Below are 19172 nucleotides of genomic sequence, written 5' to 3'. Positions count from 1 at the left end.
ATAAACTAGAACATGTATGAAAATATAATATATTATATAGGTATAAACTATAACCATGTTTGTTTTTGATGGGTAGGTCTAGGGTGACGGTGACGAGGAAAAACTCCCTGAGATGACAATAGGAAGAGACCTTGAGAGGAACCAGACTCATCATGAACGTTTGGGAATATAACGGGAAGGGATCCTCACAAACCTTACTGTAGTTAAGCTTCGCGAAGGAGCAAAACAAAAAAAATCCTCCTACGTTGCATGAGCAGCGGTTTAAATAAATACTGCACATGAGCTCTAAATACATGGCTGCAAAATCCAAAAAGTGACAAGCTCTTACATTCCCTTGGGGGCACTAACAAGCCTCAATTTGATCAAACATTCCACTATGTACAGTCAAAACATGCCTCGGATTCTTGTCTCTTCTGTCATTTAGGTGGTGAAATGAAATTCCCCTGGCTGTCTGAACATCTGAGACATTACTTGTGTTTAAATGGACCCCAATATTTCGTTTATAATGGGGATGAAAATGCATCATGTAAACATCTAAATTGGGACAGTCGGACCCGATCCAGTCCAGTCCAGTTCTGGAACTGTAAACCTTTGATTGATTCTTTCTGTGCATGTTTGCTCCATGTGGGGTAGCAATAAGTGACTTAATGAGTTCCCGTGAAGAAGATTTTCTTCGCATTTATGATCAGTATTTTGCTTTAAACGTCTGATCAGTCAATTCTGTAAGAACAAGAGACTTTATTTTATCCACTGGGTCTCTCACTGATCGGGTACTCATTTCACATGTAGTAAAGCACCTAACCAATCACAGAGGCGATGGAATTCTTGTAACCAATCATAAAACAGAAGGAGGGATTTACGAGAAACAATGCAATAAGAAATCCTAACCTAACTTCAATGTCTGAGAAAAATACCTCTTCTTCTTCTTCTGATATGTTTCTAGCCGAATAAATGCTTTACAGCAGGCAGAACCAATTTGCACATCTGAAAATTTGAATTGTTATGGTCTGACCTGATCTGGATGTATTGGATCAAATGTAAACAGATGTTCTGCAGTTTGGAGCTGGTCTCTCGTCTCTGTCTTCTCCATCCTAATTGATCCCTCATGTGTCCCTTAGAAAGACTCCAGGAGCAACTAATGAATGAAAATGTTTGCTGATTCCAGGTGGGTAATTGCGCGCAGTGACTGGCAGTTAGATCTTATTACGAGCTTTAGCTTTATAAACAGCTCCGCTTCACCTTTTAAGCTGCGAGTTTCAGCTTTATCAGCTCAGACAGCTTTGAAAGCTTTGGAAATGTATAAAATATCCACCGTCTACTGTAAAGATCTGATTTTGAGGAAGGTAATTGCTAAATTAAGTATATGCAGATTTTTTTTTAATTAGCGCCATTACCGTTACGTCTGGGTTGTGAGACAGGTGTCATTATGAAATATGAGCCGTCTCTGGGTTTTTCTCTCTGCACCGTTTTACACATTAATAAATTGCAAACATTTATTTTTTACACACTGAGATAACACTCTTAAAAGGACACACAAACTTCAAAGCCATGTTCTGTTTTTGCCAAGTGCCAAGAGACATTGTGCATGATAATCAAATGCAAACTTAATCATATATTAGCCTAACTTTCTATTTCTTAGGCTTAACCTTGCATCCATCCTTAGCCATAGTTAAGCTAGATACCTTAAAACCAGCTCTGTGCTAGCATTAACATTACGTCTGCATCATTAGCTGACAGTAGCACACGATTTCTATTAGCACGCAATTCGTTAATATTGTTACGATTTTTTATGGCGAGTAAAACCTGTAACCAATCAGTAGCAAGCAGCAGAGCAATGGTGCTTGTGATGTCTTGAACCTCTGACTGTCTGGTATGAGTATTAGTAGTGGTCCAAAACGTTTACGTTTGCTCAGACGACCTGTGTTTTGTCTCATAGTGGCGCTGCACTTTACAGCTTTTGCCATGGTTCAAACTTCCCACAGGAATAATAAACATACTCTGATCTGTCCATTCATCTTCAAAGGTTTAGTTTGCTTTTAGTTTTTGCTTTTAGTTTTTTTTTGTTGGATTTTCCCCCATTTTCTACCTAATTTAGTCGTGTCCGATTTCTCCCCATCACTAGGGGCTTCCACATTAAGGCTACTACTACCACTCAGTCGGGAGGGCCAAAGACTATCACGTGTTTCCTCCGAACCACGTGACGCCAGCCAACCATATCTTTTCACACTGTTCATTTACACACCGTTAGGGGCGACGTAACACACTCGGAGGACAGTGCTATCCGCTCCTAAAGTTCTTTAATCTCCATCTTTGTCTAACCATTGATGGCTAAATGGAGGAGATGTGAAACAGGAAGGACTGCATGAGGTACTCGCAGTTAGAGAGCAAAGAGAGAGTAAAAGTGAGGTGTGTGTGTGTGCGTGAGTGTGTGTGTGTATGTGCGTGGGTGGGTGGGTGTTTTGGCGCAGTCCTCACAATTCTCTCGGCATCTCTGTAAAATTACGCTCGCTGTGGCGTCTCTGTTTCCTCAATTCAAATCTCTCACCCAGCTCAAGTGTAGAGAAAAAGGACGGGGAGACGAACAGAGAGGAGACGAGAGGAGACAATGGGGAGGAGAAAAAACAGTTTAGAAATATGTTTTTGGTAATAACTGTGCCATCAGTCTCTCACACGGGAGCTCCATCCTCCTTCTCTCTCTCTCTCTCTTTCTCTCTCTTTTTCTCTCTCAACAAACCAAAGGCAGAACCCAGACTGGTGTGTCTCAGTGACAGTGTGACTGGACTGCTGATGCACTAGAAGCAGAGTTGGGTGTGAACAGCAGAGCACAGACTCACAGACCGATTCTAAAGCAGGAAATCATTAGAATGTTACACCACGCTGCTGTCGCCTAAACCCACCTGACAATCATCTAGTTATCTGTTTACTGTTTACATCGAAAATGAACTACGATGTGGAAAGTCTGTTTATTAAAACCAAAACAGTAAGATCTTTCAAGTTTGGGAATTTTCCCATTTTATCTTATCGGTAATTGCGATGTCACAGCGACCAATCAGAGGCTCTAACATCACACATTACTGATGTCGTTCAGCTGTTCATGTCATTCGTTCTTTGTTTTCACTCACTTTCTTTCCTCTCATTCTTTTCTTTTTTCTCCATTATGCTTTTTCCGCATCGGCATTTAATGTTTACATAAGAGGATTAAAACTACCATACAAAAATGTAAGACGCGACTCAAAAAAAAATTTCAAGTCAGAATTTGAGAAGAAAAAAAAAAGTCAGAAATTTGAGATTAATGTCAGAAATCCGAGAAAAAAACGTATTTATGTCACAGTGATGTGTCTAGTGAGTTAAAACCTTTTATTAATAGAATTAATCTTTTTATGTGCTTTTAATTAAAATAATAAACCGGACCACTTATGGAGCTTATTAGAATAAAAAACTCAGTAAAAGTTCTATTATTAATATAAGTGTTTAATAAACACTTCATGTGTTATAAGTGAATGTGGATTAAACCAAAACAAAATATGACTTTTGTCTAAACTGCTAATCCTGAGTTTAGCTCGGCGGTCGTCACTTACCCCCTCAGCCTTCTCCTCGGTGTTGGCCAGCATCTCCTGCAGCGCTCGCACCGATAGTGACTGCTCCAGCACGAATGTGCATATCGACAGGTCCGGAGGAACATTCTAGAAACAAAGAGAGACATTTCCTATTCAGTTGGTTCATCATGTCGATTCATCATGAAGGTGAAAGTCATGGTGGACGAGGGACCACATCTTATTTTTAGGTTACCGACATGAGACACTAGATAATAACACAAGAAGGTATTTTATTTATTTCAGTGTCAATTATTTCATGGCAATGTTATTAATATAAAATAAATTATCATCATCATCGCTACTACAGCTGGTGTTTACCTTAAATGCTCTTAAAAAGCACATTACATTTACAGTCTTATGTAAAAGTTAAGGCACCCCTTAATAAATAACTAATTTGGTGATTTTTTAATTGAAAAGATAGTCTCTCTTGAAAATGGAAAAAAATGCACAATATTTTCAGCAAACATTGATGCATAGTTACTTCTTATGCCATACATTAAACAAAAATAAAACATAAAAACATTATTATGGCACTGTGCACAAGTTTGGGCACCCTAAGAGTTCCAGAGTCTAAGATTCTTTTTACAAGGTTTTAGACTTTAATCAGCCTGTTAGATCTGATGCATGGCAACCGCAGTCATTAGTAAATGCCAATTTCAAAGCTTTACAAATACTTTGACTCTTCAAGCCTTGTGCACACACTTGCAGACACTCAACAACCATGGGTTTTTCTAAACAGCTGTGTAAGACTCAGTTATTGATGTAAGTATGCAACTGAGCATCTACAGAAGCCTGATGCGTTTTGAGAACAAGTGCTGTGACTGATGAAGTTAAAATAGAACTCTTTGGACACAATCAGCAATGGCATATTTGGAGAAAAAAAGGAGCAGCATTTCGTTGCCAACTATTAAGTTAAGTGGCACAGGAAACATTGCACAGGTGAAAAGAAGAATGGATTTCACTTAGTAACACCAACAAATTCTAAAAGCAAACATCATAAAAAATCTGTAAAAAACATCTGTAAAAAAGCTGAAGCTTCTACAACAGAACAATAATCCTAAACACACTATGGAATACCTCAAGAGACGCACGCTGGAGTTTTTGAAAAGGTCATTACACTCCCCTGATTTAAACATCATTGAAAATTTGAGTAGACCTTAAGAGTGTGCATGCAAGAGATGACCAAAGAATATTACAGAACTAGAAGCCTTAGGGAGAAAATCCTAAGTACAAGAATTGAAAGACATTTGGCTGGCTATGATATCTGCCAGAGGGGGTGTTCTAAGTACTGATTATGTAAGGTGCCCGAACTTTTGCACAGTGCCACAATAATGTTTTTATTTTTAATCTTTGTTTAATTAATGACATAAAAATAACTATGCATCAATGTTTGTTAAAAATATTGTGCATTTTTTCCATTTCCAAGAGAGACTGTGTTAACAGTCTTTAAAAAAATCACCAAAATCTGTTATCAAGGGGTGCCTACACTTTTGCATAGACTGCACCAATTTACATAACACTGATGATGTGTTTGATTTTGTGTATTTCCTCATCCTCATCAGAAACACACACTGTGCTTTTAAATCATTTTACCACCTGAGTGTGACTTACAACGAGTGCAGAACATGTGTTCCGAGGTGGGTGTGCATGTGGGTGTGTGTGTGCTCACGCGGAGGTGTGTGTGTGTGTGTGTGTGTTCTACACAACAGACCCCTTCCCCCCATGCTTCTCTCCTATCTCTGGTCTTAATCACCACAGCTAGGATTCTTTTTGTAGTAAAGTGGGTTATTGTTCACCTATGCACTAGATGGCAGTTGTGAGCAATGGTAAGGATTTGCATGTTCAAAAAGGGTGGAGAACAAGCATCTGAATGCTGGAAGCAGAGAGCATGTGTGTCATTAGTTTTTGTTATAAATATTTCCTGCCTTTCTGTTGTTGCCAATGACAGCAAAAGAACTGTCGGCTCTGCATTACTACACTTTTCAAAGGTAAAGTGCAGCTTATTGTTTTTTTTTTTTTTACTTAATATTTTGTCTTAATTATTTTTATATGAATATTTTTGTGTTGTGAAACAAATCAACTGAGTTTCCATTATTTCTTATAGGGGAAATTCGCTTTGATATATAAATGTTTTGATATACAAGCACAGAACATGACGACTTATGCTCGCAATCCAAGGTTCCACTGTATTGCAATACATGACATGAGCGGTGGCATGGAGTTTGCAAGTTCTTCCTCTGCCTGGTGGATTTTCACCAGGTACGTCAGTTTCCTTCCACAGTGCAAAGACATGCAGAGTAGGCTATTGGGTGTTTCCAAATTATCCATAGTGCATGTTTATGTGCGACATGCAATGAATTGGCACCCTGTCCAGGGTGTACCCCGCCTGGTGCCCAAAGTCTCCAGGGATAGTCTCCCAGCCCCTGTACAGGATAAAGTGGAATAAAAGATAAATAATGATATAAAATGAATAAATGAATGAATGAGCACAACATGAGAAGCAAATTTGTCTCACCAAGATTTTTGGTGAAAACAACATGCTGTCTCAGGCATAATACATGAACAGTAGCTCCAGTCACATCTTCATTGATGAACTTTAACATAAGGCTAATGATAAATGTTTAATAACAGACTGATGGATAAATAAATCAGCCTCACTGCCTGCTGAGGTTTAAACTGTGATTCTGGTTTACGACGATCCTCATTTGTGACAAAATTATTATAGAAGTCATCTGCTCTTAGCCGAGATCTGTTCAGTCGCTTGCGTGCACACAGATTCCAATCTGTGTATCATGCACGATTCTTTGGACCCTCTTACTTTATTTAGAGCATATTGAACTCATTACGAGAAGCGGATTTAATTTATCCTCCTGTCCCAGGCCGACCCTTTACTTGATTTGTGCACAGATGATAAATGATGTGCCGTGACGGATTAGAGGTAGTGGAGTCAAGAGAACTAAAATTCCTCCCTCGTCCATTCTTGCTGTGTCTTTTATCTACAGCCTTTAATTCATCCTCTTTACTTAAAATGTGTAAATGTCTTAACTACATTAGGAGCTGTGTTTCATCTTTAAGTAACCACTTCATCCTGTGGTCAGGGATGTGCTAGGTCTAGATGTTTGTTTTATTGGTTTATCCGTGTCCGACCCTTCACGTCCTTATGGACCATAATGCACCAGGCCATCCTAAAAGTTGTCCATTGGGTTTTCATGGCAAGGATACTGGTAACACCAATGCTTTCTCCAATGCCAATTAGCCTAATCTGCTTGTTTTTGGAGTGTGAGAGGAAACAAGCACAGGGAGAACATGCAAACTCCATGCACATGAACCCAGAGTGGGAATCGAACCCAGGACCTGGTGGTGCCTAGATGGAGCTGGATAGGGGCAAAAAAATACACTGGGCACTAGTCCATCACAAAGCAATTCCACACATACACACATGCACAAGCCACCTAATCCATTTTTTTGGGACGGAGCTAAAGAATCCGATAGAACCCACACAGAACACACATCTGGAAGAGATGTTTAGGCAGAAAAGGTGAAGAGAAAACAGACACGGTGAGGTAGAAGGGAAAATAAACTGTAAGTATTTTCTTCCACAGTTGTGAAGATTTTTTTATGTCCACAATAGAAGCGACTTAAAGATAAATGATCGTAATAATTCTCGCCGGCACCCTGATTTGTCTTTAAGGCGCGATATAGACAGAAGGAAGGCATAAATGTTTGCCAAAAGTCCCAGAATGAATGTTAAAGCGCTGCTAGAGAGCCTTAAGCCAAACTGTCTAGAGCCTGACAATGTGGTAAGAGCAATAAGTAGGTAAAGTAATATCAACTCCAGGTAAGGTGAGTTACAGTATAGTAGGTACCTTTGAATTAGATGTGGACTCCAGGAAGCAGAGTCGGTTCCCGAAGCCCTCGGCAGCCAGGCAGAGCTTCTGCTGCTCCTTATGCAGTGTGGCGGAACACTGTAACACCACCTCATCGTCCTAAAACACACACACATACACATTCTCAATTATCGGTGTCAGCAATGTAAATGTAAAGGTTAAACAGTGACATTTTACCGCTCAAGTCTTTCTCAAGCCTGTAACATATTGTACCATAATAAGCTGCGAATCACAGGTAGACTGTCGATACGGTTCAATTCTGCTACACTGGGATTTTCGATTCAATTTGAGTTTGTAGCACTAAATATTGTTCATATTTCTTTTTAAAAGAATCTTTTGAAGTACTGAAACAACACATTCTATATTATGTAAACGTCATACAACAGTTAACTCCACCTGCGTAATCTGATTGGACGAGAGGCATTCCACGAGTAGCGATACACTGCATAACGGCACTGGGATGTTTAACTATATGTATCACTCTGAATCACAGGTGTTCTACCTATTATCTACTATTAATAACACTAAGAGTGTAAACACTAACCTCTGTTCAAGTGCACTACTTGGTGTGCGGACGAAGGGATTGTAAACCCTACAACCCCTGGAATCGGCCTACGAGAAGAGAAGATATGCTACTTTGGCATTTAAATGGATGGCCTATATCATTAAAAAAAATCAACCTTAATTACAGTAACTGTCTGTTACTAACTGATGGTCGTCAACTGTGACGGTTAGTTAGATCTTCCAGTCGCGGTAAAAAAGTGTTGACGGAGCAAAATAACTCGGTAAATAAACAAACAAATCATTATATGTTAATAATAAATGTTTTTGTGGAACTTCTGCATAAAAATGACCTTACACTCAAGGCTGTTTTGTTGTACTGGATTATCAGCACAGCTTGGATCTCCTTCGGACCCGGGCTGCACAATCGGCCGCATCAACGCTGTGCTGATATTCAGTACAACAGGGCCCTTTTCTCTTGTAATATTGCTTAACTAAAATGCTGTGTTTATTGCTTAAATGTTATGACTTTTACAAAGCAATTTTTTTTTTGATATTGATATTTTTGTCAAATCATCCAACAACTAGTTTAGTGTTAACACTCTTTAAAGCATTTATGGTTTCGGAACAAGCCAAAATGTTCTTTTAGCTGATGCAATGTGTGTGTCCCCCCCGAACATGATACAGTATAAATAATCACATTTTCACGCCAAACACAGTCTGGTCTCCTAACACACTACTTTGAACAAGTGTCTCATTTTCATTTCATTTCCATTTTAGTTTCTAGGCAATCCTTCAACAACAGAGCTACTGCATGTAGTAAATATGCATGGAAAGGAATTTAATAAAAAGAAAAATATTTAATAAACCCTTACACAAGAAAGATGTATGACAATAGCAACACGTTAAACTAAACCCGCACCAACAAAACGGTAAAAGAAAATGTATTGAAATCCTAACCAGTGGCACATACACAGTATTAACTATTCAGTACAGCAACTGTGTTGTCTTGTGTTTGGGTATTCAGACCATGCCACACATCTGCAACCCTAAGGCACTGCGGATGTGAACGAGGTTGCAGAAGATTGTTACTTCATTTATTAAATATTAATAATATCTCGGGCCTGTTACACCAGACAGGAAAAAAACTACCTTTTTCAGTATGTGTCATTAATCTAAACAGCACATGGGAGATAGTCTGGTGTGTAGCCGATTGAGTCAATGTGTACTCTGGCGCTTGGTACAATCTAAACGTAATGAAAGTTTTAAATGCCTTGCAGTACAAAAGCGAAAAACACTAATAAAGATTAATAAACTTTGTACGACTGAATGTTTAAATAGTGTTGTCATGATACCAAAACCTTTCTTTCAATACCTATGAGTTGCAATACTTTTTTCCAATACCGTCTCTCTGAGTAAGAGACACAAAACCTCTGTAAAAAAAAAAAGGCTGGTTTCTTTCCAAAATACTTGAAAATCGTCTACTCTCTCTCTCTCTCTCTCTCTCCCTCTCAAGAACTCCCCTTGTGGCAATCACTGAGACTCTCTATGCCACTCAATCAGTGAAACTATATCACTAACATCATACATGGTGTCCCACACAGTTAAGTACTTGGTCCTCTTCTGTTTTTTCTCTCTCTCTATACTCGATTGAAATTCAACTCATCTTCTCCTTTCCGCTCTTAGATGCTCATGCTACCACTCACATGTCAGCATGTCTGGCAGATGTCTCATCACTGATGGCTGCGCATCAACTAAAACCTAATACCAGCATAAGTGAGCTGTTGTTCATCCCAGACGACTCAAAGCACTTCTTACACCCTGCACTGCACCATGCTCCGCCTGACCCTATAGGGAAGACTATACATTCAGATCCTTCTCAGTTTGGCACAAATGTGGTGGAATGAATTTCATTTAGATGTCTGAACAACTGAGTCTTTAAATGACATATGTAGACCTACCTCTTCATGATAAACTTAAAGTGCCATTTAATTATCATCTACCAGGGGTTTTGTGTATCATACAACTCAATATCAATAAAACCTAGCTACTGTATGTCCGAGCACGCATTTTCTTTGCCCATGCTGACATGAGCTGCAAATCGGCATCTCTCTCTCTCTCTCTCTGTTACCCATCAGCAATTTTTAGATGCTTTATGATCATTGTAGCGTCACTGATGCCAGGTTCGCAGTCAGATTAAATAATTATTTCTCCAGCCTTACTCTGAAGCACTTGATGAAAAACCTACTAAATAGGATCACCAGATCTCGTCCCTCTTACCCTCCTCAACCAATCAGCACTCTACGGAATAACAGCTGATGCACAGCAGGGTTAAAATGTTTCGATGCACTTTTATGGAATTGTGTGCATGAGTCTCGTGTCTGCCTGATTCAGTGTGCTGCGATTACCCATAAACCTCCTGTCTGCGACATGCTTCATCACGAAAGAAGGGAATGATATTAAAAAATATAAGCTTTTGGGAAAATACATGATGGGTATTATTTAAAAAAAAAGAAGAAAAAAAAAACCTTTAAATCTGTTTGCTTTGGCTAGGATGCCCTGGTTGGAGTTAAAAGCACATGAACATGCTGCTGAGGAGCCGGCTAGAGACACCTCCCTTTCACATACATTTCATCTACCTGCCACTGCCGTCGTTTGTCAGCCTAGCGTCATCATGCCCACTAGTTACTGATTCTGACACGCACACGTGAGTTCCTAATTTTTTGCACGTCTTTTCTCCAAATCTGTCCTTAATTAATTAAATAATACACATTTTTTTGCAAGACTCCGACGCAGGTCCGTTGTGCTCCCATAGTCTACTGTAGATCCTACAAAATATTACAAGTACAATTAAATCAGCTGCTTTCTATTAGGGCTCACCATTATAGTCTTTAAAAATAAGTAAAAAAAATGACAATATCTGCAAAATGTCCACACAAGAACTGCATCATGACATACAAGGAGCGTTCAGGTCAAAGCAGGACTTTTGGACAGAACACAGTTATAATGAGAGTGTATCTGTATATAATCTAGAGAATGCATTGTTAAACTAAGAGTAAAAACTCCTTTTATTTTTATATAACCCCCTGCACCCTTATGCACTTATTCCAGTGCTTGGATTAGAACAGAATACCTGCTTCACATCTAAAACGATGGCCTCTCAAGAACTCCTTTAATGCCCCAAACATGCAGCTGTACAGCAGATGTGGCAATAATTACATTCCTGTAATTTGAGTTCCGGTGATGTGCAAGTGAAGCTGGTGAATGATTGTGTGTACAGTTCCCACAGACAGATGCATCTATTGTGCAAGCTGGTCACAAGTATACATCGATTTACAAGGATCGGGCGTTCCACTCGCTGAGCATTCACGAGAACGACGGCAATGAGCTGGGAGGACCGGGATCGTCATTCATGGTTGTACAGCCTTCTTTAAAACGTTTGCACCATTAAAATGTTTTACTGCGACTAAGAGTCTCATCACTGTCTAGACTTAAAACGCATCTATTTAGCTGTGCATTTACTGAATGAGCACTGTTCTACCTCTGAGCTGACTGCACTGTATTTTATGTTTCTAATATATTTTTTATACTGTTTTATTTTGAATCTAAATACATTTTTAAGTAGTTTTTAAAAGTGTCACTACAAACTGTTTTTATTTTTAATTTTCAAAAAAAAAATTTTTTTCTCTTTTAAGGTGTTTGCTAACAAAGTCTATTTTTTTAAGCAACCTTCAACATAAATAAGTCATTTGAACAATATCAAACTAAAAGTTAAAAGCCTTTAATTATACGTACTAGCCTTCAGATCCACAAAACAGCACACGTCATCTTCCTCAAACTGCCCCAAAACGAAACTGTAACACGGTCACACTTGCTTAAGCAGTCATTTTAATGTTTTTAGTCTCGCGTCTATTCCATCTGTGAGGTCTATATTTACAGCGAACGTGCTGAGTACACAGAGCAGTGAAAGCGTGCTGAATGTTTTAAAAGCGCACAAAAGACCTGTTTAGCAAAATGGCTGCGACGACACTTCTCCCTTTCGTTGCGTGATATTAAAAGAGCTGAGTGAGCACACTCACAGTGGGACTCCATACGCTCACTTGGGTGATTAGAAAATTATTGAAAGAAGAAAAGCTGCACACATACAGTATACATGCACTCATGCTGTACATAATGCTCTCTGCGTATATATACATGTTTATGTAAAAAAAATGAAAAAAATGAAAAAAAGGTCATAATTATGATCCACAGCTCCTAGCATTTGGATAAAATTACTGCAGAATGCACTTAATCACTACTGCATCTCTCTTTCTCTATGCAGCAGTGAGTGTACTGTACGTGTGTGTTGGTCAGAGCAGCTTGTGTAATTACGAGGGCGATACGGCCCATCATCCCTGGCAGGCCGCCAGATCTTCTCAGTAAAGAAATCCCTGCTTGTGTCCCCCGTATACCATCATCAGACTCTGCAATGATTCAGCCTGAGCAGGAGTTTTACGTGTGCATGCGAAAGGTTTTGTGTGTGTGTGTGTGTAGGAGAGATCATCAATGTGAGGTGGGACATAAGACAGGCTGCACCCACCCACCCTCTCCTTACAAACCACCAGACTCACACTGTCCTGAGAGTGAGAGAGAGAGAGAGAGAGAGAGAATACTATCTGTCTATATATAAATTATATAGACACACACTATAGTAACATCCAATTTGTAATCCATAGAGTTTAATATGATGTTTGGTGTGGAAGAACATGACTTGTCCTGCTCTGACTCCTGACCTCAACCCGATAGAACACCTCTGGGATGAAATTAGAGCGGAGAATGCAAGTCTCGTCCAACATTAGTGTCTGACGGCAAATTTTTGACGGCAAAAATTCCCATAAACACACTCCTAAATCGTGTGGAAAGCCTTCCCAGAAAAGGGGAAACTCTTATACAGTAGCCGCAATGGGTGGGCCAACATCATATTAAGACCTATGGATTAGAAATTGGATGATACTCATTATAACATCTTTTATAATAATTAGACAAAACTGTAATGTCTAGACGACAATGTGTCAGAGCAACTCTAAATGATGTCCCTGGTTTGCAGTAGTCAGGCCCTACCAAAATTGATCCAAGGACAGACAATTGGTGGACTAGTGACATTGATGTGTAATGGAAGTGAAGTGTCTGGTCCAATCACTTTGATATATGTACCACCTACGTAAATATTACTGCAGACCAAGTACACATCCCTAACATCAGTGCCATCTTCCAGCAAGATAATGCACTCTGCAACACCGCAAACACTGTTCAGGAATGAGTTGAGGAACATAAAGAGTTCCCCAGATCTCAATCCGATTAACCATCAGTGGTAGACAAACAAGTCTGATCCATGGGAGTCCCACCTCACATTTAACAGGACTTACTGCTAAGGTCTTCAGCACACCTTCAGAGCTCTCATGGAGTCCATGTCTCGAAGGATCAGGGCTGTTTCGGTGGCACAGGAGAGGACGTACACAGTATTAGTCTGGGGCTTTTAATGCTATGGCTGACCGGTGTTGCAGATGGTGCTCTCCTTCCTCCTGTCTCTCTCTCCCACAGAACTGAGCTACTCTCAAACTGCTGAGTTTTGCGTTTTGGCCACAAGTGGGATGTATTTCCCACAGGATGGCCAGGAGAAAATGACTCCAAAATGATCGCATGCTCTGACAGCCAGACACCTGGTCCAGAGGGTAATAGAGTAGAATGGGTAAGATGCCTGAACTCTTGCAGGTGCACCACTAGAGTTTCTGGACAACCTGAAGGCCTAATACATTGAGGTCCTTGGTCTCCCCATAAAAAGTCTTTCCTAAAATAACAACTTATTGCTAAGAAATAAAAAGATCTGAAAAAAATTGTTATACTGCAGGAAAGCAGTGCTCTTTGATTGCAAGTTAATTCACTCACTTTGGATGACGACTAAAAGCCTGTCTTTTGCCAAGGCGACAATCACCCTGACTACAGTGGTGAACTCCGTGGGGGTGATACAGATAATATTACATCTGCGAAGAAATGTTATCGTGGCTTGGATTAAAAGATTCTTCTTATGTCTACAGAAAGTCAAAACTTCTCTATCTAAACTAAAAAAAAGTATTAATATTTATTTAGTAGAGCCACAATGTTAATGTTAGTTGGTTAGTTAGTTATCTTTCACTGTAAGGATGCCTTAATAAAGTTTATAATCAAAATTATTTTAATACTTTACTTTGAATATCAGAAAATGACTTTTGATACTTAGGTACATCAAAAACCAGATCAAAGCTTTAACTTGAATAATGTTCCAAAAGGAGACTTTAACTTCTCCCAAAGTAATTTTCTGGTGGTATGTTTTTTCCTTCCTCAAGTATCGCCTTCAAGTACTTTATGCAAGACTTCCCCTGAATCCAATACATGAGTGTTATTAATCTAGTCCAGTCGTTCTAAAAGCTAAACGTTATTTTTAAACAGACCTTTTTGAAGGTAAATTGTATTTATTTAAGAAAAAAGTAGTTTTAGTACAAACACTCAGGCAAACCACCTGCTCACATGTTTTATGGGGGGAGACGTAGAATGCAGAGGAAACCCAAACTAACACCATGTAAACATCTACATAAATAAACATTAGGTTCATTGGTCAAGGCCCGCTCTTTTAATGATTACCTAATGTGCATCACACAAAACTGGCTGGACAGAAACTGATGAAACTTCGGCAGTAGTTCGGAATTTGTTTGAAGTTAAACCTGCGTCATGAATAAAATCAACATGTTGAGTAGAAGTGATGTTATGAGCAGTCATGTGCCAGATTGTTACAGCATCCTTTCCATAATTGAGCACTATACACGTCACCCAGCAGAGCCAATCAATGCGATAGTTTACCGTGTATAGACAGAGTATGCTGAAGAAACAAATAAAATCCTCAAGAAACAGAAATGAAAGCAAGACACAGCATTGCTTACTCCAAAAAAAAGGAAAGTAGACTATGAAAACTAAACCGTTAAAGATTAATGGACAAATGTGTGTTTTTTCTACTGGCGGGAAGTTTAAAACCAGCTTGTCTCATATGTTTCAAATCCGTGGCGATAACAGCAGTAATGTGAAGCATTTAAGCGATCATATCCGAGTCCGAGGTGAGGGTGTGTAAAATACCCGAACTGAGAGCCCGGTGTTATTTCTCCCCAACATCATTTTATGACGCAAAACTGGCTGGACAGAATTTAATGAAACTTTTGCAGTACTATAGGAATCTGACTGAAGTTTAACCAGCACCATAAGTGAAATCAAAATGTTGAGTAAAAGCGATGTTATGAACAGTTATGTGGCAGATTTAATCATCTATTTTAAAATAAGCTACTAATAATCTACTTGCTCAATGAAAACAAACACCTGCACAGAGAGATATTGATTAACTGGCATTAGTTCACATTTTAACAGCGCTGAAGTGGTGAAAGTAAATTTTAATGCACTAGAGTCGTTAAACGTTATCTTTATCCGATCTAGTTTTTCTCAATTGTGGTTCGCTCTCCGATTACCGAACAGAAAGTGTATTTGTCTGACGACAAAAGAAGTACAACTTGAGTGAACAAGATCAGACTATTTTTATATTTAACCTTTTGACTATTTTCACAAACCCAGTACGCTAGAGAGGAACTAAACAGAGACATTAACCTGAGCTCGGGGTCAGACCTGTCTGGAAAGCACTTTGGCTTGGTTTATTGGTCATTTGCACTTCTTGTGTCATATGTATTAATATTGTTTCATCTAAATCTTTAGAAATTAGTCTTCAAATAAGTCTTACAGCCCCGATTTCTCTCACAACACCATCCACCTCTTCTCTGCATCTGCTGTAACAGATGTGGATAAAGAGAACACTAAGCTATTACCTTTTGTTTCATATAAACTCCTGGCAGGAGCGATCTAAAAGAAAAAAAGATCTGAACTGTCTTGGCAACTCCGGCATTCGATTATCACTCATGAGTCAAGAAATGTATTTTTTGCTTTCGGGGATAAAACGAATGCCGTGGTTCCCGGGTGCTGTAACGGAAATGGGTTCACCCTATCAGCTTGAGATCGCGAGTTCGATTCACTGGTGATCCTGTGGCCATCTGTAGCCGGGAGTCTAGAGAGCAGATTGGCCGTGCTCGCTCAAGGCTGGAGGGGTGGCATACCCACACTCTCACATCAATCATTGCAACACGAGCCAACCCCAGGCTTCTGTCAGCTCACACAGGAGGAAGTGGTGGACAGTGCTTGCGAGTCTTGGAGGAACCTTGATAGTCCCCGCCCTCCCTGATTGGTCGGTATCACCTTGATTTAATGATCGTGCCAGATGGGAACTGGCTACAACTTAATTAGGGAGAAAGCCGTGGAAACCCTAGCTTAAGAGCTACCTTGAGAAGAATCCTCTGCCGAAAACCCACGCCAACCTCTCAGCCGACGCAGCTTATGTCTATCACTCTACACTCACCAGTTGTTTACTTCCTTCCTACCTTCCTGTCTAAATCTCCCTCGGTTTGTGAGTCATATCACTATACAGAAATACAGGAACTGGACAAGACGAGAAGAAAGAAATAAGCCTGCTTGGTCTGTAGCCTGTTATAGCTTCAGAAGCAATTACCTAAAACTGTGATGCGAGTTAGCGGGATGATGCATCACTGGTATATATCCTCATATTTTTAGATTATAATATGTTATATTTCATACACACTTATGTGTGCACTTGGCGTGATCGCTCTGTATCTGTAGATTCTGATTTCTTACTTTAAAACATGTTTATATAAGGAGGCTTTTATACTAGCAACACTCGATCCTAAGATCCTAATGATACCCATCAGTGTGTGTGTGTGTGTGTGTGTGTGTGTGTGTTTTGGGATCTCTGAGGTAGTGGAAAACCGTCTTGGATTTCAGTACACGCCTCTGCAGTGCTGTGAATGTGTATGTGTGTGTGTGTGTGTGTGTGTGTGTGTGTGTGGGCAGGAAAGCCTCTAAACCCTTTCTCTCTCTCTTTCTCACTCACTCTCACACACACTCATGCTGAAGTGTTAGTGATGCAGCAGCTGTCTGACCTTGACTCTGACTTAGAAATCTCCTCTCTCTAATCCCTCGGTACAAATTCTCGGGCGGTTTGTGTAGCTTCGCTTCTTTCCACCTGATGAGTGTGTGTACATATGTGGGTTACAGAATCACGAAACTCCATAGCCTCGTCCTTAACATGATTTCTATTAAAAACGGTCACATAAATAATTGATCGGTACTCATATGTGAGCGATGTTGAACAGAAACGGTCTCTTTGTTCAGACTCATTTTGGTGAGTGTGTTACGTTGTGATGTAGGGGTGTGAAGTGCTGAAATGGAGAACAGCTGGGTGATTCACACTGCAGCAGAGAGCAGAGTGTGCCTCTGTGTGCACCGGAGGCTTCCTCACAGCCCTGCTTCCTCTTGGTGTCTTTCGGAGTTGCCATTACACCCCCCTCGTTTGGTTCAGATGAGCATTTAGGTGTAAAGAACCAAGACAACATATTTATAAAGGTTACTCACAGTACATGATAAACAATCAGATTTTACTTCTTTCCCCTGAGTGACACAGCAGTTATCATCATGTAATCGGTGTTCTGTCAGCTATATATTAAAGTTAAGCTGGTTTGTTGAATCTGGTCGAATTGGAAAGCTGGCATGGCTAAAGGTGGCTTGCACTGCGTGATGAAGCAGGATAAACTTTCATTATAGAAATTCCGAGGAGCGCTGATAACGTACTAGAGAATCACTTGAAACTTCTTAGGCTAATTTTAATTTTATGTAAAGACAGCGGTATTTCGCAATTATATACGCGATTTTATTAAAGTTTAGTTCTGACTGAGTGATCTGATTGGACGAGAGGCATTCCACGAGTGGTGATAATAGACAGTAACAGCACTGGGATGTTAAACTATGTGCATCACTATATATGAGTCCCAGGCGTTCTACAGTCTAATTACACTAACTTTTATCACAGCATGGGTCGGTACTGTAGCGGTACTGAGAAAAGAGCACCTACCTGTCGGAAACCGCAAAAAATCCGTCTCTAACCCCTGATAAAGGGCACTACTGAGTGCATGTACTCCCTAGTGCACCAGCTTTCCGTTTAACTCTATTTGGGATGTAGTTAACCCTTGGAACCCGGAAGTTAACAGAAAGCAAAGGGCAAAAAAAATAAATAAAAATGCTGAGCCTGTACATCTACAGTAATAGTGATGGGATCATTTTAGTGACTCGGTTCTTTGAATCTTTTTTCATGTCATTTAGTTCATTTTGTTCTTTTGATCAGAAATAAACTAAAATGTTACATTTTCAATAAACAGACTGCCAACACATCTACACGCACAAATTTTGGCTCTAGTTCCAATAATGAAAATATTACAATGCAGCTAAGGACATAATATGATAAACAGAATGAGCAGCTCATCTCTCATATCTTCTGGTCCGAATCGTTCATACTTTCATCGAGTAACTCTCATAGACGCTATGCAGTGCATTACACAGGAAACAGAATTAAACATTTCTTCTATGAGTCTTCTAGTCTGAGTCGTTCGTTCTTTTGAATCTCTTGCGCTGCATAGCGTCTATGGGAGTCACGTGATGAAAGAGCAAACGATTCGGAACAAGACTCGAGAGGTAACTACTCATTTATGTTTCCTGTACATAACCTACGGCCCAGTAGAAAACGAACGAATCGCCCTCTGAGACTTCTGAGTCACGTTAAAGAATTGTTCAAAAAGAACGAATCGTTCACAAACGTCTGAAAACACACGTCAGACATACATCAGGGTTAAACAGACATCACGACTTCAGGCAGCAGGGTCTTATCACTGAGGAGAGCGAGTGAGACCGTTTAGAGGGGAACCTTTTTCTTCGGGAGTGACATCATCTGTCACTGAGTGTCATCACTTCAGGAGCAGCTCTCCCTGCCACACTTCACTCAGTCTCACTGCTGATACAAATACAACCTTCTACTGCGTGTGTGTGTGCGGTGTGTGTGTGTATGTGTCGTGACAATCCATACAACACAAGTACACCTGATCAAACTACTAATTTTTATTCTTTGTTTACTTGTTGCTCAGCTTTTTTATTTTTATTTTCTCTCTACGTCTCTCTCGCTCTCTTTCTCTTCATTTCTCTCTCTACGTCTCTCTCTCATGAAGACAGTCACTGCGTGTTG

General features: G+C 39.8%; 1 protein-coding gene across 1 annotated transcript in view; it reads right to left on the bottom strand.

The window, feature by feature from the left end:
• Positions 1 to 17439, bottom strand: part of ryr2a (ryanodine receptor 2a (cardiac)) — a 146971-nt gene extending 129532 nt beyond the window's left edge. Inside the window, exons 1-3 of the mRNA XM_053510837.1 lie at positions 17299 to 17439; positions 7463 to 7582; positions 3579 to 3683 (exon numbers count right to left, since the gene is read on the bottom strand). Of these exons, the coding sequence (XP_053366812.1) occupies positions 3579 to 3683; positions 7463 to 7582; positions 17299 to 17439 (366 nt within the window). The remainder of the gene's footprint in view (positions 1 to 3578; positions 3684 to 7462; positions 7583 to 17298) is intronic.
• Between the last annotated feature and the right edge of the window lie 1733 nt (positions 17440 to 19172).

This window comes from Clarias gariepinus, chromosome 14 (genome assembly GCF_024256425.1).
Source record: "Clarias gariepinus isolate MV-2021 ecotype Netherlands chromosome 14, CGAR_prim_01v2, whole genome shotgun sequence".
Classification (NCBI taxonomy): Eukaryota; Metazoa; Chordata; class Actinopteri; order Siluriformes; family Clariidae; genus Clarias; species Clarias gariepinus.
Note: the sequence above shows the minus strand (reverse complement) of the source record. Positions and strands in the feature narration are given on the sequence as shown.